At 36.9% G+C, this 23,390-nt stretch overlaps 1 protein-coding gene across 1 annotated transcript in view; it reads left to right on the top strand.

Annotated features, from left to right (window-relative positions):
• Positions 1 to 280: 280 nt before the first annotated feature.
• LOC146005302 (parafibromin-like) overlaps positions 281 to 23,390 on the top strand; it is a 30,524-nt gene continuing 7,414 nt past the window's right edge. The window contains exons 1-8 of the mRNA XM_083144433.1: positions 281 to 462; positions 12,682 to 12,787; positions 13,883 to 14,145; positions 16,342 to 16,552; positions 17,384 to 17,561; positions 20,258 to 20,397; positions 21,477 to 21,595; positions 23,064 to 23,293. Of these exons, the coding sequence (XP_083000559.1) occupies positions 332 to 462; positions 12,682 to 12,787; positions 13,883 to 14,145; positions 16,342 to 16,552; positions 17,384 to 17,561; positions 20,258 to 20,397; positions 21,477 to 21,595; positions 23,064 to 23,293 (1,378 nt within the window). The 5' untranslated portion in view covers positions 281 to 331. The remainder of the gene's footprint in view (positions 463 to 12,681; positions 12,788 to 13,882; positions 14,146 to 16,341; positions 16,553 to 17,383; positions 17,562 to 20,257; positions 20,398 to 21,476; positions 21,596 to 23,063; positions 23,294 to 23,390) is intronic.

Raw genomic sequence — 23,390 nt, 5'->3', positions numbered from 1 at the left:
CTTAGAACGTTGCGTGGACCTCGAAATATGAGAGATAAACACTGGAAAAAAGAATCCATTGTTTCGAATGTTGCAAAAGTGTCACATAATGAAAGAAATAGTTCTTTTCTTTTTAATTGGAGAAGGATGTATTAACAACAAGGCAAGTTTTATAAATTAATTTCAACTTTATGTAACAGGTAAAAACGGGCTTTGTTTTGTTCTTATTTTGAGTTTACCTCCAAACGTCGCAGAAATTACGCTCTCCGGAGTTCGATTGTTATTATTGTACCACTCGGGACTCCGGAGATCTTTTTCACGCATTTGTGGCAGAGAAGTTGTGTTGTTCAAGATGGCGGACCCGCTGAGTTTGTTGAGGCAATACAACGTCAACAAAAAGGAAATCATAGAAAGAGAGAACCAGATCATATTCGGAGAGTTTTCTTGGCCGAAAAATGTCAAGACGAATTATTTGATGTATGGGTAAGTACCATTTCAAATCTCAAAGCAGAAGCCAAAGACAGCCTTTCACATACGTACGCTGTTTCTAATTAGTACAGTATAAAACTAATTAACAGTGGAAAGCATTATGTTCTGTTTTATATGTCTTGAACTTCCTTTGACCTTCTTTCTTGTTAACCCTTTAATGTACTGCTTGAAAAGTGAAAAATATGAATAGAATTTTGTCCTTGAAAGTACGCCATCTAATCTAGATGAAGAATTTTCTACACCAAATATATGTCAATTGTTATTATGATAAAAGCAACTTTGCTTCTTCAAGGACAGATCTAAATAACAGTCATGTTAGAATATTTATAATATCAAAGGTATTTACACTACCGTTGCTACAATGTATACTAAGCTACGGCAGTAGCTACTTGAAAGACTGTAGCTTCCCTTCCCGGTGGGATATTTTTGGCCTAGATTTCACGTAATACTGTATATTATATACATTCCCCTCTGTGTTCTCACGTATCAGAATATTTTAGTCAATGACAAAGTTTTTATTTCATGTACACAATGGATCGAAAGGTAAGACCGGACTTGGATGTGCAATGTACGACCACAGCAGAAAGTAGATTTATTTATATTTTGACGTCCACAAGACTTTTCATTCAATATTCACTGCAAAGACGTCTAGAATTTATCAACCTTTATTTGCGTGCATGAATTAAATTAGACCAAGTTCTTAATAGTGACAGACTCCCAAATCCATATACTGTACTAATGTTCTAACTAGTGTGAAGAGAAATCTTCATTGGTGTCAGTGTGAGCTTGTCACAGTTGGTGAATCATACAGATCCATTGCTCAATTGAAGCCACAGGACCAATGATTTGTCATGCCATTGGTACAAGAGATGTGATTGTTTTTTAACAAACTGAGATCAAATATGGAGTATTTTTATTTTCTTCGCTTTTGCTTGCGTTACACGCGATATGGCGGAGAAATCTTGACTAGCGTAGTCCATGATCAGTGGTTATGCAGTGTTGCGACCTTCTTCACAGCAAAATATCTAGGTACTAGTATGGAGAATACGTAAGTATGAATGTGGAAAATAAGGGAATTAGAGACGTTTGGTGGTTACTGAAATTTTAATGATATGGATAACAACATAGGCCTTTAGCCTAAAAATAAACTTCAGTCTGCTGACGTCAGAACGCAAGGAAGCAAGAGTGTTGTGCGATAAGTGATTGAAATAAAACAAAGCAACTGAAACCATTGGCGCGTGGATAGGTTAGTAGGGCCACGCAAAGGTTTCAATAGTGAAAAAGATAGCCCCACGAACCATTGGCGCTAGCCCCACGAACCATTGGCGCGTGGATAGGTTAGTAGGGCCACGCAAAGGTTTCAATAGTGAAAAAGATAGCCCCACGAACCATTGGCGCTAGCCCCACGAACCATTGGCGCGTGGATAGGTTAGTAGGGCCACGCAAAGGTTTCAATAGTTAAAAATATAGCCCCACGAACCATTGGCGCTAGCCCCACAAACCACTGGCGCGTGGATAGGTTAGTAGGGCCACGCAAAGGTTTCAATAGTGAAAAAGATAGCCCCACGAACCATTGGCGCATTGATAGGTTAGTAGGGCCACGCAAAGGTTTCAATAGTTAAAAATATAGCCCCACGAACCATTGGCGCTAGCCCCACAAACCACTGGCGCGTGGATAGGTTAGTAGGGCCACGCAAAGGTTTCAATAGTGAAAAAGATAGCCCCACGAACCATTGGCGCGTGGATAGGTTAGTAGGGCCACGCAAAGGTTTCAATAGTTAAAAATTGGTTTCGAAAAAAATATTCGTAGCCCCACACACCATTCTCGGATAGCCCCACGAACCATTGGCGCTAGCCCCACGAACGATTCACGGATAGCCCCACGAACGATTCACGGATAGCCCCACGAACCATTCACGGATAGCCCCACGAACCATTCACCGATAGCCCCACGAACCATTCACCGATAGCCCCACGAACCATTCATAAATAGCCCCACAAACCATTCACGGATAGCCCCACGAACCATTCATGGATAGCCCCACGAACCATTCACGGATAGCCCCACGAACCATACATAAATAGCCCACGAACCATTCATAAATAGCCTTAGAGATACTGGGCGAAAGGGGGGGTTATAGCCCCCATCAACCTCACATTGAGCACGCCACTGATCCTGTGCACGTCATGTTGTCGCAAGTTCGTAATCAGAAATGATGAACAGTAACTCACGTTTATTTACGTTCTAGAACTGTTACACAGTTACAAAACCACGTATTTGGAAACACTGACCGGTTGTTACGTCATGAAACGCTTGCAAATATTTGGTTCACGTAGTAGACGGACATCAAGGGAACAGCTTTCGTGCATTGGAGTGACATTTATGTCTAAAATTACATGATTTACCGGCAAAAAAATTTCAACGAGGTGAAAACAAACTTCCAAGACCTTCCTAAAGTATAAATAAACCCATTTCGGTAAGTACTTTCTCCTGTAAAATTGAAGAAATACGTTTTGGGGATACGAAAATTTTACCGAATGCTTTATTGTCGTTAAGCAACCTCAAGTTGCGATAGACAGTGTCATACAAACATAATATAGTACAGGATACATTGTTAGTACAAAATAAATTTACACCATAGCTTAATAATGTAAATTGTACATTACATTAATAATGTAAATTGCAAATTGGGTAAATTTCTCGTATCGAACAAACTGATTTCTTCAAATTTACAGGAGAAATTACTTACCGAATGCAGTTTCTTTAGACTTCTGGGAGTTCGGGGAAGTGTTTTCTCGCATCGTTCATTGAATTTTGCTGGTAAATCATCTATTTTTCGATATAAATGTGTGACCGATGCACGAAAGCTCTTGCATCCATTTACTTCCAGGTGGATGTAGCCTGTGTCTGATGACGTAATCCCGGTCAGTGTTTCCAAACACGTGTTTTTGTAACTGAAGAAGGTACGTTTCCGCAAATGGTTTGTGGGGCTATGTGTCAATGGTTCGCGGGGCTATGCATCAATGGTTCGTGGGGCTATGCGAGAATGGTGTGTGGGGCTACGCATATTTTTTTCGAAACCAATTTTTCACTATTGTAACCTATAGTGACCCTACCTAACCTAACCTTAGCGGAAATGGTTTGTGGGGTATGTATGAATGGTTTGTGGGGCTACGTAGGTATTTTTGGGTGCAATGGGGTGGAAACACTGCATGCCGAGTACGGTAGTGAAACTGTGACCGCAATTTTGCGTGTTACCGAAGGCAAAAAGAAACGAGGAAAACTTACTCGATATGTTGCAAATAGAGCTTATTTCCGTGAAATAAGCGAAATGCCACCTTCAGCAATCTATTCAAATTTAATGAACTAGCAAATTTCAGCCGTTTGTCCGATACGAGAAATTTACTATTATAGTATGGAGGTGACACCTATAAATCATATAGGCTATTTCACACTTTTTTACATTGCTAACGTACTATTTTGGAATGCGGAACATTTCCTAAGGTGAAATAATGCATTTCTAACTAAGATAATGTCTATTTCTTACATTTACGAGTACTTACTGTTACTTGTTATTTCGATGCTGTAACACATTATGGCGGCGATAGCGTACTGGTTCAGGGCGCATTGTGCGAGTGTTTTGTCGATTTATGCAGTGTTGCAATTTCGTTCACTGGAAAATACCTACTTTCGTGCCCAAATTTGAAATTATGCTAATACCTCACAAACCATTCACGTTAGCCTCAAAAACCATTTTCCGTAAGGTTAGGATAGGTTAAGTTAGGTTAGGCAAGCATAGTTAAAAAAAAAAAATACTTGACATGCCATGTTCTGCCGCCATTTGCTTTCTGCACGAGAGCACAATGTTCCCCGTAGTCAGTGTTTCAAACTCGCCGTGTTTTCACTAGAACATGGCATGTCAGGTATTACCGTGCATGGTTCGTGGGGCTATTTATGAATGGTTTGTGGGGCTAGGTGCATGGTTCGTGGATAGGGTGACAGACGTCCTCTTTTATCCGGACATGTCCTCCTTTTTAGGTGTCTGTCCGGGCAGATTTTTTAGAAATCGCTAAATGTCCTCCTTTTTTCGAAAGAGTATAGCATCGACCGTAGCAAATGTTCTGCATAGAGAATGCTTCCAATCATAATGATATTCATATCACTTGGGGCACGTTAAATATTAGAGCAATGCTCACCTAGCATCTGGGGATCCAGACATTTCGGGATCCCGAGCAGTTCGGAACTTCCAAATGATCGTCTTAAAAAGTGGTTAATTCTTGATGTTTTCTGCATTGTAAGTGTCTTGACACTTCTCGGAAATTGATAGCTCTTATTTCCGAAATGAAAAAAAAAAGGGAAATGATGTAAAATTTGCGAATTTCACAGCGTCAGGAAATTTTGATCATTTCCCGTTCCTGAACCCATTTTTGGATAATCGAGAGGATGAGGATGAGCGATGATATGATGATTTTGATGAAGGGACACTCACAAAGAACACCCATGCCCAGGCTGGGATTCGAACCCGGGACCTCTGGCGTTGTGGCGTGATGTGCTTACCACTCCCGCACAGAAGTCGCCCAGTTCATTTTCGAGTCATACATACGCGATACAAAAACGCGTAGTGAGAATTTTGAGAATTAAGTCATATTTACTTTTATGAAATAACGAAGCGAAAGTGTAAATTCAGCAATTATCTTGTAAGAAAATATCCAGCTTTTAAAGGATGGAAGAAACAAATATGAGGTAAAGTGTAAGGTGGCTGTCACTTTCCCCTGCTGTTGAAAGTGCTAGAAATGTTCGTGGCATCAAAATCTAAACTACCTAAAATTTATATTCGGTTTTTGGAAATAAGTTAAAGCGAAGCTTACTTGTTACATTTGCATACACTTATGGTGATATTTCATTTCTAATATCCAAGAATTGTAAAAGAGAGAAATGCTGTGCTTCAAACTATAGATATTCTTAGTTATGATTGTCATGTGTTAAATAATAGATTATTATATTGCTTTCGTTGCTTAAAGGTAAGAGGAAATTATTTAAAAAAGTCATCATAAGTCTCGTATGTGAGCAAAGTCTTGGTAGTTTCTTTTTTAATATTGATTAAATTATGAGTTGCCATTTTTTGCGGTGTCCTCCTTTTTATGACTTTGTCCTCCTTTTTCACCATGCTCTGTCCTCTTTTTTACATGTATGTGTCTGGTCACCCTATTCGTGGAGCTAGGTGCATGGTTCGTGGGGGTTTCAAATGTGGAAAAAAATACAAAATCAGTAGGTATTTTTCGATGAAGAAGGTTGCAACACTGCATAACCACTTATCACGGACAACGCTAGTCAAGATTTCTCCGCCATATTGTGTGTAACGCAAGTGAAAATGAACAAACAGGATTTACTCGATATGTCGAAAATTGAGATTATTTGCGTGAAAAAAATGAAATGGCACCTTTAAGAATCCTTAGGAATGCAGAATACGTAAGTACCAATGTGAAAAAGAAGAAAAAGGAATTTCAGACGTTTCGGGGATACTAAACTTTTAATGTCTCTTCAAACTTTTCGGTAAATTTCTCGTATTGGTCAAACTGCTGAAATTTCCTAGTTCATTTAATTTGAATGTTCATACTTACGTATTCTGCATTGAGAAACATTGCTGAAGGTGGCATTTTGCTTATTTCATGGAAATAAGCTTTATTTGCGACACATCGAGTAAGTTTTGTTCGTTTCTTTTTGTCTTCAGTAACACACAAAATGGCGGTCACAGTTTCACTACCGTACTCGGCATGCAGTGTTTCCACCCCACTGCACCCAAAAATACCTATGTAGCCCCACAAACCATTTATGCATACATAGCCCCACAAACCATTCCCGGTAAGGTTAGGTTAGGTAGGGTCACGTATAGGTTACAATAGTGAAAAATTGGTTTCGAAAAAGTATGCGTAGCGCCACACACCATTCTCGCATAGCCCCACAAACCATTTGCAGAAACGTACCTTCTTCAGTTACAAAAACACGTGTTTGGAATCACTGACCAGGATTACGTCATCACACACAGGCTACATCCACCTGGAAGTAAATGGATGCAAGAGCTTTCGTGCATCGGTCACACATTTATATCGAAAAGTAGATGATTTACTGGCAAAATTCAATGAACTATGCGAGAAAACACTTCCCCGAACTTCCACAAGTATAAAGAAACTACATTCGGTAAGTAATTTCTCCTGTAAATTTGAAGAGATCCGTTTGTCCGATACGAGAAATTTACCGCCATTTCTTTATGCATTTACAAAAACTATTTAGAGTCTGTGATCTCATCTCCTGAGGTAGTTTGTTGTACAATTTCTTACCAGTATATCTATAGCTGTTTTGGGATTTGCATAGTCTTAAGAAATTCACAGTCAAGATCACGTCTCCTTCTAGTATTATAAATATGTACTGCGTTACGTTCTGTAAAAAAGAGAGGTTTTCTTTTATGAATGATAGTACAGAATAAATATATAATGAGGGAACTGTCATGATCTTAAGGTCCTTGAAAATAGGTTTACATGATGTCAAGTTTGTTAGACCTTTGATACACCTCATTGCTTTCTTTTGCCATTTAAATACCATGGAATCTCGAGCTGAGTTTCCCCACAGTATTGTACCAGACTGTATATGGGAATGAAAGAAAGCGTAGTATGCATCAATAATCTGGCTCTCACTTTCACACAATTTCAGTTTACGGAGTAGGAATATTACACGACATAATTTACTACATAGTTGTTCAGTGTGAACATTCCATTTAAGTTTGGGATCAAGATGAATACCTAGCAATTTGACATATTGCTTTTTATTTATATTTTCACCTATTTTATTCAAGAAAAAATATATGGTTTGAGTTTTATTACTATTAACTATGAGTTCATTTTCATTTAATCGTTGAGTAGATATCCTTTTAATTTCATTATTCTTATTGTGTACTATATTGAGATCTCCAGCAGTAACGTATATTTTATTGTTCGTAACCATCCTCTACGCAGACGATACGAGATTTGCATTTGTCTGGAATGTGAGATGTGCAACATATAACACTGGAATGCCCAAAGTGTAAAATGGAGAGAAATATTGTTAAAACTTTACATAAATTAGAGATACAGTTGCCAATAAATTTTCTGGTGAATCCAGATGTGCTACTAGGAGATAGTTCCTTAACATTTCTAAAATACACTTCCTGATTTTTACAAACTTTGTCATCACCAAGGAAATTGAATGTGATTCTGTTCTGCAACTGATAATCTAATTATGGTGTTGTAAGCAAGCTTTCTTCAATCATATATAATATACGTACAGTATATTTCCTCACAAATGTATGAGAGACTACCAAATGGGGGCCGTTGACCCACTGTAGAGTGAATTGTGGTAAGTGTGATCTCCAGTTAGAAACTGAAGCTGCAGCTTGTTCTAAGTATTTGGAACTGATTATTAAAGAAAACTGATGATCATGCATATTTTGAATGATTCTGGATATGCGTTCATTGTTTCAAGCATACAGGAGGTTCATGTGAAAATGCCATTACAAAATATTTCAAACTGAAATTTCTCTTACACGTAAAATAATTTATCTGTCTCACAGGACAATCAAAGGATTGTGAAAAAGGCAATGTTGGGTAAATGTAGGACCTACAAGTTACTTTTATTTCTTTCTGTGCTCAAATGAGAGGTTCCTGCTGTTCTTATTAGTTATGATCACACTCGCCCGCAAATTCACTGTGTTTGGGAAAGTGTGGTCAGTGCTGTTGAATTTTTAAATTGCTACTTCTTGCTCTTTTTAGTGTGAATAATGTCACATAACTACATCAGAGAAACAAACGGGTGTCGGAGGAAGCTACAGTGCAGAAGAGTTAGGCAATGCCCTGAACAGGAAAAAGGTGCAAGTGTTTGTGATGTTTCTAAGCATTTTAAAATCTCACATTCAACCCTTGTGCTACATTGTAAAGGAAGGAAGGGGAGACAAAAAGTGTTGCGTGCTTTAAAGTCAACTGATGGAGGAGATAGACACACTGAGATTCCTGCTGATAGACACACTGAGATTCATGCTAGAGAAGAGGAGTTAGCTTCACATTTACATTCCCTGACAAAGTGGGGCTTTGGTTTGAGCGTTAAAAGAGTGTATCAACTTAGTGGAACTTTATGTGACTGCAAATCAGTTGCAAACCAAAGATGGGTGACCCAGTCGTGAATGGTTTACACAGAGGCATGAACTGACCCTCAGAAATCACAGAGCACACGCGCTTGGAGGTTCAAAAGGAACCCTTCATAGTGTATAGGTTTTTTGATATTCTGGAATGTCTGATAACAGAACTGCAGCTGCAAAACAAGCCTGAAAATGTGTTCAACCTGGATGAAACATCATTCATCCATGATGTAAGCACTGGAAAGGTTATAGGTGGCAGGTTTGCCTGCTAAATGAACAGACCCAAGGAACAGGAAGAGAAGCAACAACTGTTCTCGCTTGTGTCAATGCTGCTGGTGACATTTTACCACCCATCATAATATTCAGGGGCAAGAACATGTGGTCCATCTGGATGAGAAAAGATGCGTTCCCCGGTACAACCTACCATGCTACAGAAAATGGTTGGTTCGACTGTCAACGTTTTATTTGTGGTTTCAAACACAATTTCTTCCATCTGTTCCGAAAGAAAGACTGCTGTTACTAATAATTTTGGACGGTCATGTGAGCCATCTCTCCATTGAGGTGCTAACCTTGGCACAGCAAGAAAATGTATCAACTCAAGTTGCCTCCACACAGCAGTGCAATACTAGAACCCTCGATGTTGCTGTTTTTAAACAATTGAAAAGTGTGGAATCCTATATTGTTAGACTGGCAATGAAAACATGTTGGAAGTTTACTGGGTAAAGATGCTGTTTCTGAACTCTTGTAAAAGCATGGCAAAAGATAATAAGTGTGTTCCTTGCAAACTGGAATTTTCCATTCAAGGCTTGCATTCATTGTCAATAGGAACATTATTTCAAAGGAAAACTTTGATTCAAAACTTTTGGAAAAATACAATTTAGTCAAGAGACTACAGCCTGATCCCTCTACTTCCCGTTCTACAGACAACGTGCCTGTTGAAACTAGATACTGTTCTTTGGACACCACCACCATTGAAGTGTGCATCATTTAAAAAACTCCTGCAAATAATTGGTACTACCTCCACACCTAAACAGCCAAGGAAAAAGTTTGTACGGCAGAATGTGTAACCCGAGAACAATACATTAGTGAGATACAAATCATGAAACAAGATAAAGTAAAGGAAAATACTAAAGAGAAGAAGAAAAGCGTTACGGAACATCCTAGTACCGACTCAGAATAACGTGCCACTGGCAAGTGAAGATGAAGACTGAAACTTAGGACGAGGTATCCGAAGTATCCTATGCTGAAGTCAATTATAAATTGTGTACACCTTCTTGTAAAATACAAAAGTGGTAAAAGGAAATCAACAACATTCACTTTCGCTGGCATAGCACAAGGACCACCAGACGAAGAAGATGGCTAGATCAAAGTGTTGTTTTTGAAATGTAAAAATACTCCTCAGACATTAGTTGCTGCCGATGAGACTGATATATCCTACTTTGAAAGTTCACAAATTTCTGCCATTTTGCCCACAGGCCAGATAAAAATCATTGGTGACAGAGTTTATTATGAATATCCTGGGCATGTTGATGTATTTGAAAAGTAGGTAGTAAGTAAGAATTTTCTTTTGAAAAGTTCATTTTCATTAGGGCTATCCTAAGTTTTTTTTGTTGAAAAAGGCAACATACCAATAAGTCTTGTAAAATTTTCTGCTGTGCTATTTGTGTTTATTTTTACATTTATCAACTTCTTAAAGTTTAAGCTAATTGATTAACTATTTGAAGAATCATCCTAAGATTTCAAGCAAGTATCATTTACGATGTTCGTACAAATGTTAATAAGCTATGTTTATTTGTGTTTCTCATTAGATGCATTTACCTCAATTGCACAAAATTGTTATTTTATAAGGTTACGGGGTCTAATTTTGTATTTTTCTGCTTTCTCAGAACAAAGAACAAATAAAAAAAATCTTATTAAAAATAGAGTTTTATTTTGGTAAACTTTTCTCAGGAGAAACTTTTGGCTAACATATTTTCCACTATAGGTTATAACATTCTGATAAGGAGAAAATAGCCTTGATCACACTTACCCCACTTCATTGGGGAAGTGTGATCATGGTAGTTGTAAATTATTTCATTTTTTACCGGAATCTGTATACGGGGAAGTTTTTGAAATTCACTCTGTAAGTAACTATTATGTAGAAGAATAAATTGGACTAAGAAACATCTAATGAGGCTGCACAAGTTATTAAAGACTAAAGTGTAATTATCACAAAACGTGATCACACTTACCCCGATTCACCCTACCCCCTCGAGAATTACGTCGATTTTTTTTTAATCGAAATATTTCAATGTTTTACGTAATGTAAAAGCAGTTCTAGTTTTAGGATCCCAAAGTATGGCCCACTTAAGTGAAAACCTGCAATTTCGGAGTACGGTTTGTATGTACACTAAAATAGCGAAAGAACACATTGAAAATATCTATCAGTTCCAAACCTAACAATCCTAACCTAACTACATAAAATTATAGCTACTGTTGTGGAAAGTCATTTTGGGTGCTATATTCACTTGCGCGAAGCCTTCTGCTACATGGTAAAGTAACACGTTAAGGTAACAGACGTACTTTACTTCACAATAACACATTTCCAAGAGCTAAAATAAACTGAAAATGATCATAAACAACAAAATCTTCATAAACCATGCAAGATATTTCACTTTCTCTAGGGGGTACAGAGTGTCGAGGGTACCACCATATGTTCTTTTTGTATGCAAGACATGCTTTCAGCTGTTGAAAAAAAAATGAATAAAATATTGTTGAATGTAATGGATGTCCTGATTATATCGAGGAATTTTTCTATCTTTATTTTACATTGTAATAATTACTAGTTAGTGAGCATGGCCGTATTTAGAGGGGGGTTTCTAGGGTTCAACCCCCCCCCCCCCCGAAACTTCTGACCTGTTGGATTAATGGAAGTTCAGAAACCAAAATCTGTAACTAATTTTCAATTTTTTTTTCGAAGCATCACAAAAATACAAGAAGACAATGTTGAAACGATCGAGCTAGAATTTTCATACAATTGGAATTCTGAAACTTGAATGAAACGGAATTTATCGCAGCCCACCTGCAACCTCTCCATTTTCACTTCTGCTGTCCTCTTTCCAGTGTTGTTCCTGCGGTACTATACCGTCACAATGAATATAGACTGAAAATTCCCTTATGATTGTCCCAAAATTCCCTATCTGTAAAAGTCAAAAATCCTCCTTGATAGGAGTTCAAACCTAGAATCTCCAGTTTCGTAGCGCATTACGTTAGCGATTGAGGTTACAATCCATGCACCAGGCAAAGTTTAAAAAAATGTAACTGGTTCCACACTTTTCAAAATTCCAAAAATTGAGTTTTTAAGTTCAAACAACAAAAACTTTATGACTAAAATTTCCATCTAACTTTTACAGCTTTTTCTTGAAAGTATCTAAAATTTAATTACAAAGTATAATAATTGTGCATTTCAGTACACACTATATGAAACGTAAAGGAAGAAAACAAAAGAGAGACCTTGTGCTGGATATTCACTCATCTGCTGGATTGAGTAAACTCCCTCAAGGATATAACAATGTTAATAATAATAATAATAATAATTAGCATTATTATGGGATAAAATAGTTTTATTATTATTACATTTTATTTACATAATTTACAATCATTTGCATAATTGTTCCCATGGGAACAATTATGAATGAACCCCCCCCCTCCGAAAATGTTTCCTGCCTACGGCCATGTTATTGAGGGATTTACAGTTAGGGTGAAGCCATAAAACAGATATATTAATACATTGCAACAATCAATTGTTTTACTCATGTACTGTGCAGTATTGTTGATGTTCATGATTTTCCTATTTTTATCAAGAGCATCAATAGTAACAATGAACGTACCACACATATTTTGTATGTAGGAAGTATTGAATCTAAGAAAAGAGGTGTTAAATTCAACAGGAAACATAAAATAGATTTTAAAAAATGAACCTACTCATATGTGATAAAGGTGGCTGCTTACATCTGCCGTAAGTAAAGAGAAACTGTTGATTATGAAATATTTTTTGTTTTTGTTGTAGGTCTGGAAAGGATGGAAAGCCTAAGGACTATTATACTCTGGAATGTTTGTTATTTTTCCTTAAGAATGTACAACTTACTCATCCCGTATATGTACGACAGGCTGCAGTAAGTATGCATCGATATCTAAATTTCTCCATATGTATTATCATAGTATACATCCATGGACGCCTGGAAGGCCCCCCCCCCCCCTTGGAAAATGAAGGTCCACCTAAAAAGCATATATTTCTCACATAATTTCATTTCAGTCTCAGTAATTTATGTTAATTATTATAACGGTGTTGAAAAACACGATAATTTCTGACTGAAGCAGTGTTTTTGAAGGGGGCATCACTATTATGGGGAAAATTATGCCTCCTTTGCCCACCCCTGGAAAAAAAATACATTACTTGCCCCTCCCTGGAGAAAATCCTGCGGACGTCCATGTATACATCCTATTGATTGAGATATACATGTAGAACATCAGTTGTTTTCAATTTCTCTTCTCTTAAAGATATAACTTTTTATTTTCATGTGAACATTCTTTGTGTGTATTAGGGATGGGACCGATTAATCGGTAGGCTGTCGGTATCGGCCGATATAGGCATATCGGTTTATCGGTAAAATTGTCGATTATTTTACCGATCCGATATATCGATAAATATCTTATAATTTAGTGCAAAATTCTGCCATTTTGTTGTAATTTTTATGGATAATCTCGATGCCCTACTTTCTAAAAAAACTAATTGTCTAAATATTCAACTTCTTTTGCACTGCTGTCACCTCGAAACACACGTTTATTAAGGATATCAATGAACATTTTAGGATCTTCAAGGACCATTTCTAACTTTATATCGGATCGGTAGAATATCGGTTATTGGTATCGGCCAAAATTTCATATCGGCCCATCCCATTTTCTCTTGCAATAAAATATGAAAGTTTTCTTTGCCATCATATTGTATTTGCATGCTTTGAAAATATATAATCATTTATTTTTTCAATATGTATTCATGTCGATGGAATGATTTTGATCCATACTTTGATAACCAAAAAGTTATTAATCAGTGGTTGAATTAAAAACACCAGCTTGTAGCTAATTCTTACAATAAAGTAGTATTGCATTAAAATGTTAATAATATTACCATGCGTGACTTGCAAACGTTGTCTTCATGTTTGTGATTATGTTAAATTAAGCGATTTTTGCATTGTTTTACTCTTTGACAGGCAGACAACATTCTTGCTGTGCGCCGTCCTGACAGAAAAGACTTGCTGGCCTACTTGAACGGAGAAACTGCCACTTCTCTGAACATTGACAAGTCTGCGCCTCTGGAGATCCCAACACAGGTTAAAAGAACTGCAGAAGACACTCTGGAGTCGCTTGCAAAGAAACCTCGATTTGAAGAAACACAGGTTCAGAAAGTGAAGGAGCAGCTGGCAGCCAGACTAGATGCTCCAAAGGAGTCATCTGTGACTGTCGACAACATCAAGTAAGCCTATTGTTTGCTTATATCTGCTATGTTAGGAAGTTTCTGGTATTAGGCTCACTTTAGATTGATGCATTTCCTTAGCAGTGTAACATTCCAGTTAGCATTTGCAATTACAATTTGAAGCATGCAGAGAAAGTTACACAACATAAGGCATTCTAGATGAGCTAATGTCCGATGTTTACAATTGAAAGAACTTCCATACGTGTACTGTGTATGCTATAAAGTATGTATTTAAACAATACCATTGAATTGTACCTTATACATGAAACTTCACTTCTCTTTGTTGAATAGTTATCTGCTTTTAATAATGTGAAGTGATAAATTGTTTACATCTCACTCGGCTGCCATTACATTGGTTATGATATGGAGTTAGGACCAATTCTATCCTTTACAAATGCCATAAGATTTTCACTTTACACTGTAGCATTTTGGTCGTGGCATAAATGTTAAGAAAAATTCTTTTGTCTAAAGCGGGCCTGAGTGGAAGAAGTGTACAGGACTACTGTAACAACATTATTATTGATGATGATGATGCAGCAGCAATACATCAGTATTAATGTTAATTGTCAGTATACTGTTCTACGTGCTGAGTATCCTCTTAGATATGCAAATTATAGAATGTTGACTATTTCAATATGAAACATGCATATTACCGGAAAATTTCACTAAAGTTTTACTACATGTTTATTTTACATAAGTCTGTTTTGAAGTGTTGAGTCGATAGCAATGTATTCGTATTGGAAATTGTTGCTGGTACCTTTTCAGGTGTGGGCAGGGGGCGAATAAAAATGTTAGGCACTACTTTCTTGGAAAAACTATGCAAAATTCGAAGTTTTCTCTTAATATGCATCATTATTGTGTAATTTATTTACATCAATATTGTGTGCAAAGAATTATTTTATGAATAATTAACATGTATGTTAATATTCCAGTGTAATTCTTGAATATTTTAAAGCAAAACTGTGGTAAATTGATATAATTGCATAGGTGCATGCCAATTCAAGGCTAACATTTAAGTGTGATTGTCCCGGTGGATATTCAGTCACAAATTGAAATCTACACATGTAGAAATATTGTAACATACAAGCTTTCTTCCAACTGCATTTGCAAGTTTAAACCAATCATTTTGTTTCCACCATGAAATGCCGTATTTACTCATGAATAATGCCCAAACCGTTCGCCTCCACAAACTGTGGTGCGTATTATGCACGGAATAATTCGGACAGCCAACATGAAACTGTACAGGGTTGGTCCATGATTTTGAAACACTTGCATTGATTTTTCAGGTTTATGGAACCCTATCATATTACATATATATAATTGAAAAGCTTAAATTCTGCAGTTCCTGAATATGGCAACAGTATTCCATTAAAGATGGCAACATTAATGTGCAATGTGGTTGAAATAAGTTCGTCACAAAATGAAGGAATGTTCTTATTTTTATGGTATTTTGGATAGAATGAAAGATAAGGAAAAATAAAATAATAATTAAAATGTATTACTGGCCAAATATTATGATATGTATGGAGTGTGTAGATGCCTTAATGGAAGAAATCTTGTGCTGTTAACTGCTAGTTTGATGGTCCGGAATGTGCCTCGTATAAATGTTATGTTAGTCACAGAAAAAGTATATATTTTGAATTATTTTTTTTTAGATTGAGCAAAACCGCATATAAAAGTAAAGGCCATTTCCCACAATTCACTTTGTTTGTTTACATAAGAGGATATTCTCCTCTTGGTTCACATAGCAACAGGTGACTCATTGAATAGGTATGATGTCATTCACTCTTGATATGCATAGCAACAGCTTTACAACCTACAAGTAACAGAGCCATTTCTTGAACTTGGATTGTACTGCACATTCTATACGAGTTATATATGTTTGTCATTTTTGCCCACCAAAAACCAGGGTATGCATTATATATGCGTAAATGTGGTACTTTTTCATCTCTGTTGTAATTTTTAATTTTTGAAGCTATGCACTTAGTATGTTTGGCAAACATAAATTGTATGACTCTCTTTTGTTTCATCCTTGTGACACGAAAGTAAATGATGACACCTGGAAAAGGGTCCTGTGTGGTTGCTACATTTCATCACTTACTTGTTTGAATGTATTACTCATGGATGACCTATGTTAATATGTGAATTAATATATTACATCTCTGATTAAAACTTTCTTCTGCATCTCTTTTTAAGGTCTTTGTCGGAGGCTATGTCTGTAGAGAAAATAGCTGCAATCAAAGCGAAACGTTTGGCGAAGAAGAGGACTACAATTAGGCAAGATGATATTGGACTTGGATCGGATTTGCGGACCATGTTAGATTTTGATGTTGATGTCACAAAGGACATAATATCCAGAGAAAGACAATGGAGAACCAGGACTACCATATTACAAAGTGCTGGCAAGGTATATAATAAGTGAGGAGCATACTGTGTCTTTGATATCTTATATCGTTTGATCTTTACGTAAATGATACAGTGACTATCATCGTACCTTCAGTGTTGATCCAAATGTTCACCAGCAACAGGAAAAGGAATTAACATTTACATATGAGGGCTTTTTAAAAACAAACTAGACTTTTTCAAAAAATTTTTATTGAGTTGTTACAGAGATTAGTCCCCTCCACTGTTAATACACTGACCTCAGTATTTCTACTGTTGGGATGCATTTTGTGGAATAACCTGCAAGTCATAACAAGAGGATTTTCTCTTATCTCTTCTATCGTCTGGAAACTGTGTTCTTTCAGGGTGGATTTCACCCTCACAATCAGAAAGATGTAAGATCAGGAGAGTAGGAAGGCTGGAGTCATCAGTTGTGTATGCTTTGTCATGGTCTAGCATCAATGTTTTCTTTCCCCATACTTAAGCCTCGGAAGATTGCCAAAACCATGGAACACTGCCTCACTTGAATGTCTGTAAACTGAGAATGAAGAAATCTATAGTGAAGCGACAAACATAATTATGCCTAAAGAATCCTACTATGCTATTTCAGACATTTCATTTCTTTTTTTGGACAGATCTTGCTCATGGTAAGTAAAAGAAAGTTTAAAGCACGGTTGAGTAAAAGAAAAACAAAAAAAACTTTTGATGACAGAGAGTTAGAACCAGTCATATTCCCTTCTACTGCCAGTAAGTAAGCACAGCAAGAATCTTGTTCTCATTATTTATTCTTGTTCCTTGTTTCGTAATTTTGTATGTATTCAAAATAATCTTTATTGTGGTAATTTTTCACTTTCAGATTTTTGCAAAGAACATTTTTGCTATCCTCCAGTCTATAAAGGCGAGAGAGGAAGGACGACACAAACCTCCACAACCGACCCCTGCACCAACATCTCGAGCCACCCCCATATGCTCTGTTCCTCAACCGGCGGTGTACAATAGGTACGATCAGGAAAGATTCATTCGAGGAAAAGAAGGTACTTACCCCCTTTTTTTTTCACTACTCAGCTCTGTTCAATTTATTTGAAGGAGTTGACGTCATTATGTGAAAAGTCTAGTTTTGTCTTTCATATTGTAAGGCAGGTTTCCCAATGTCGTGGAAAACCTGGGTAAAAATTTTGTATAACATTCAAAAACTTGGAAAAGACATGTATTTGCGAAATGTATTGGAAACATGCAAAATATGGGAATTCAGGCTTTGTTTTTAAATTGCCAAGTTGTGACAGAAGATGCGAGACATGCTCTGCTTTCCTTTTTCTGTGCTCTATATTTCTGCGCAGCAAAGAGTAATTGGCAGCAGAATGGGTGCCCTAGAACAGATTTCTTTTGCATAATTAAATTCATCCAAACCATCTACATATAAAATTTATGAAGCTTGTCAGTTTACTGCCATTTTGTATGGTCAGAATTTTTTTCAAAATGCTTATCTAATATATTTTTTTTTTTTGCTGCCATTATCAATTCTGATTTACCACATGTTTGTGTGTGTATTTATAAGTGTATTTGGAAAACAGCCTGAAGGAATTTGGATTTGCAAAATGAACGGACACTCTGTTGAAGTGAATGTGGTTATGAAATCACTACAAGGGAAAAGTATTACTTCCCATCCCAAAATGTAGGACACAAATCATTCGCAGTAAATAATACACATTACGGAACGGCAGCTAGCATGGCGGAAAGCAAGATCATGTTTGCCGGCACACAGGATGCAATATCCGCGTAACTGGAGTCCCTAGCTATGTAATGAAAGAAGCTCGTACCATTATATTAACAGTTACAATTAAAATGAGCACGTGCCTTGTTACATGAGGTGTTGGAAATGACGTTCTCCTGCATCCACACATTTACTGCATTTTTAAAGGAAATTTTCACTAACGCGTATCAGTTCCTCTTTCAAAATTGCTTCAATTTCCCTCCTGATATTTTCTGTCAGTTCTTCTAATGTATGGTTTCAGGTTTGAAAGCTCGTCACGCAGACGTCATGAAAATGTCTGTTTCTTGTGCAAGGTGCCTGGGGGATTTTTGATCATTTTTCCTCATTAAGCACACAATGTTTTACTCTTTGCTTTTTATCAAGAACGGACCCTGATTACCTAAATTTGTTCACAAGTATCCCATCACTGTCTCTGTGTGAAACAGGAACAACTGGAAATTCTGCTGCAAAATGTATTTTGACTTCCCTAATGACGTAAGAGTCGTGCATAAAAATGCATTGTTTCAAATTGTACGGATAGCGTGGCATTATTAGACTGCAGAAAAGCACAAGTAATATGTAAACTAAAACAATTCTTATTTTAAAACAAAACAATCTAAAACACTTGTTAACACCATAACATTTCACAAACACATGTAAATTGGACACCAGCTATCTGGATAATAAAGCTTCCCACCGAGCTAGCCTCCGTTCCGCAGGCAACTCGACCAGAAAAGGCACTGTAGAACATGTTACTAAATAGTGTAAAAATTGACACATTTTCAGTTTTTAAAAATAATATATTTATTAAGGATTTCTTCTATACAAATTCCCAAACTTGTAATCAATAATAAACAATACATTTCTTACTAGATGTGTTTTCAGTCATACTTCTCAGAGGAGCCAGTTTTTCTTAAAATTTCAAATTAGTCAAAACAGATTTGAGGAACTCTGAACTCTTTGAAATTATACTGAACCCGTACCAAACGTTTTACAAACTGAGAAATTTCTTTCTTTTATCACTACATTGTGCTGACATTAATGAAAATTCAACATTTGCATTATTACTTGGAGTGATAAATATTCAGAAATTAACATAACTTGAAATAATGTGAATCATAGTGTCCTTAAGATAACTTGAAATTGTTCCAGATGTTTCATTTTTGTGATTTATGGTTCAATAACTTTAGTCTGGCACTCCGCCCCTCCCCAAGTGTCTGAATCAATCAAAATTAATATCACTATTGCATGTGGGAGTGCAGTCCACAAAATTTTAATGCAAGATGTTTTCTTTGAATACTACTTTTTCGACCAAAACACATATTTTCCTAATTTAAATTATACTATGGGAATGAGAGATGCGGTAATAGATAATTAAGGTACTCACATTTTCCGCGAAGCTGTTTTACATTATTTCTTAATTTCGGAGGCCGCTGCCACCATCCTCGTTGGAATTTGTTGTGTTGTTGCTTGGTGTGTTTCTGTTGTTTTTTTCTAAATTGCCGCTAGGTGTGCTGCTGTCGCCTGTATATCTGTGTATGTCGTCTGCTGTTCACCGGTGCTAATTGCTGCAATAACGGAAGTCAGTGTGCCTAACCACTATCTATGTTCAGTTCATGGTTGTAGTGCACGATGGCGGGAGCAACAGCAACACACCTAGCGGCGATTTAGGAAAATACAACAGAAACATGCCAAGCAACAACACAACGGATTCCAACGAGGATGGTGGCAGTGGCCTCCGAAATTAATAGAAAATAATGTAAAACATCTTCGTGGAAAACGTGAGTACCTTAATTAAATTATGTGGTGCTAAAAATGTAGGATATTCGTATTTTTTTTAATTCCGCCTGGACATTAGGCTAAAATGTAGGACATGTCCGGAAAGAAGAGGACGTCTGGTAGCAATGGACAGAATTCTGCTTAATTTATATTTTTGCGTAATTTTTTGAGAAGCTGTGAACATGGTCATTTTTTTCACAGAGACGGAAGGGTTTAAAATTGATACTATGGGAACATATCATGGCATGACATTGAAGTCAGTGACTGAAGGAACCCAACCAAAGAAGCCAGTAGCGCCAACTCCTAGTCCTGCTGCTCCCCCTCCAGTTAATAGTATACAGGTGCGTACCGGACATTCACTATTTGGTATGTTGAAACTTTTCAGAAGTTTGTGAAGTGAACTCTGCGATGTACACATAGGGCACTTAAGTTTTACAATATTTTGAATGTTGGAGAGGCAAAAGACCCTCTATTTCGTTATTATTTTAGGTCACTTTTCAACCTGTTGCGTTAATCGTGATGATGAAGACGAAGGAGTAGTGAATTTGAGGTTTCTTTTGAAATGTAATGCTGCTGATTACTACAGCAGAGAATAAATAATTTGGAGTTATTATACTTATAGATAGTGTTGTTTTAAGACTTAGGCATTGGAAATTCCCACAATACAAATGTTAAGTCATTTCCTTGCATATGTTTTATAACCATATAGTAACTAATTTTGTAATTGTATTGATCTGATAATGGCACAATTTGAGAAAATAAAGATGTGTCATAACTAGATTCATAGCACAATTTGTAACCAAGAGCTCCCAGGTTTGATACCTGGTGGAGGCACATAGTTATTTGGATCCCACTTTAAACTGTAGGTCCAATCCTGATTAGCCTTACTATGCATAAAGTGGACTTAAAACAGCAACTCAATCGATCATAGCACAAATATGGTTGACATCTCTTCTTCCATGTAGCCTTTGGGAAAAAGGACTTTATTTGTGTATCGATCTCTGCCACTATTTACAGCTGTTGATTGATAGGTGAATATTGACTAATTTCTTTTTTTTTAAAAAGTTGCATTTTTCAAAGTCCACTTTGTGCACATATAGACTAATCGGGACTGGACATACAGTTTGAAGTGGGATTTGAACCACTGTGCAATGTGGCCCCTGACCTTTGTGGTTAGCACAGTGTGCTGCAATCCAAGGGGTCCCAGGTTTGCACCCTGGCCATGTTCTTTGTGATTGTTCCTTCTTTTCATCATATCATCTTTATCCTCATCTTTGAAATTAGCTTAAAGTGGCAGAAAAGCAAAGTAAAATAACATCACTTTCTTTATCTGACATTTTTCAGTGGTTGTGTTACTGATGTTAAATTTGATGTAATGTGTTCTCTTTCTGTAAGTTGATTTAAATGTGTTTTGTTTCAGGCTAGAACCAATACTCCTCAAGCCAAACGTATTTCGAGGACACCAATTATTGTTATTCCTTCGGCAAACACTTCACTAATCACAATGTACAATTCGAAAGACATATTGCAAGACTTGAGGTAAGAACGAGCAGAATTATTTGGCATGCAATTTTAAGAGATGCAATTTTCTAAAAATAAATAATGAACAGTGCACTAGAGTGTGCATGCGTGAGGAACATATAGGCCAGGATTCAGTATGGTTACTCAATTGGGTTTTCTGAAGAATTTTCACATTTGGTTTCTCAGGTTCAATCATTCTTGTAACTTCAGAATTTCACGGACAAATACCGAGCAAGTTCAAAAGAGGTGGTAGTGTGCTCTGGTAAAGGATGTTATATAACTAACCGCAGCAATAGTACTCTATGCAGTGACCCATGAAATTTGCTCTGTAAACTTTGTGCCATGTTGTTGTGCTGTTGTGATTCTAAGGACACTAAAAATATTACCACAACATTTGGTCCTGAAAGTAATATATTTTAATCACTGATAACTTTATTAAAGGTAAAGCTTTCCTAGCATATTGCATCAATCTGTGAAGCCATATGGGAGGAGAGGAGGCATACAGTTGTGGGACTACACAGATTCCCAATGTATGCCTTTAGTGGAGGTGATGTAATTATGTCATAAAAATTGAAAAATATGTTAGAAAAAGTTGGAAATATTCCCAGTAAATCCAAAAATATGCACAACAGTACTTTTGAATTTCTCATAATACAGGATTCAGTATCGTCCAGGGAAGATCGACTAGAGTGGGGGTGGAGTATTAAATGAAGCCAGAATCCCGCACAACAATGAGAGAACATTTTCCCTCAACAATGTTTGCATTGCTATTGTCGGCGGGATAAAAAAGGGGGGTATTATTGTTCTATTTTTAGTTGGTAAGACTGCATCTGCTTTTAAATTCTTCGTTCATAATTTCCTTATCCTGGCATCCATAATATGAACTATCAGTTGCGCTAAATATATGAAGAAAAATTATAAAATAACAGAGTATATGCAAGACAATTACGAAATTATACAGAAATATGTCTTATTACGAGAAAATTGAAGAAATATGTTCCAAAAATGCGAAATTGGTAAAATATGTCAAAATATGCTTTATCAAGTTGGTATATTTCGGCTGATTTTCATCAGATATGTAAAGATCTCACCCCAGTACACGATCCGATGCCAAATAAAAAATATGTTATAACATAATGTCCCGGGCCCTAGTGATCAGCACCATGCTCTAGCCTCTAACCCTGATTCCCTTCAATGTACCCATTCATTAGAAGCTGGGTTCAGTAGTCCACAGAGCCCCTCCACGCAGGGATGTTACTGGGAAAAGTCAGGAGGAACCCTGGTCTCCCACATGGCAGTCATATGCCCTAGCAACTGGACCTCCGTGGCTCTTGGTAACATTAATGCATATCTCAAATATAATTACAGAAGTAAAAGTTTAGTGAAAACTCTATTCCTTTGTTTCTTTGCTCTACAGTGAAAAAAAATGTACCCTATACTTATTATGTACAGTTGTGCACAATAATGATTTTTGGATAATTTTTAGGTTCGTCAGCACTGAAGAAAAGAAAGCGCAAGGTGCGAAGAGAGAGAATGAAATTCTTCTACAACGGCGCAAGGAGGGTGCACTGACTGTTCCATATAGAGTTATTGACAATCCCTTGAAATTAACAAATGCAGACTGGGACAGAGTGGTTGCAGTATTTGTTATGGGACCTGCCTGGCAGTTCAAAGGATGGCCCTGGGATGGAAACCCGGTAGATATATTTTCGAAAAGTAAGTATTCAGTTTCTCATACAATTAGAGGCTGGACCTCTTGTGCGCCTGTATTCTCGTTGAAGCTGGCACCTTTTCAAGTGATCACATTTCAAAC

The sequence above is a fragment of the Lepisma saccharinum genome, chromosome 23 (genome assembly GCF_977018435.1).
Source record: "Lepisma saccharinum chromosome 23, izLepSacc3.1, whole genome shotgun sequence".
In the NCBI taxonomy this organism is placed as follows: Eukaryota; Metazoa; Arthropoda; class Insecta; order Zygentoma; family Lepismatidae; genus Lepisma; species Lepisma saccharinum.
This window is presented reverse-complemented; position numbering and strand designations above follow the sequence as displayed.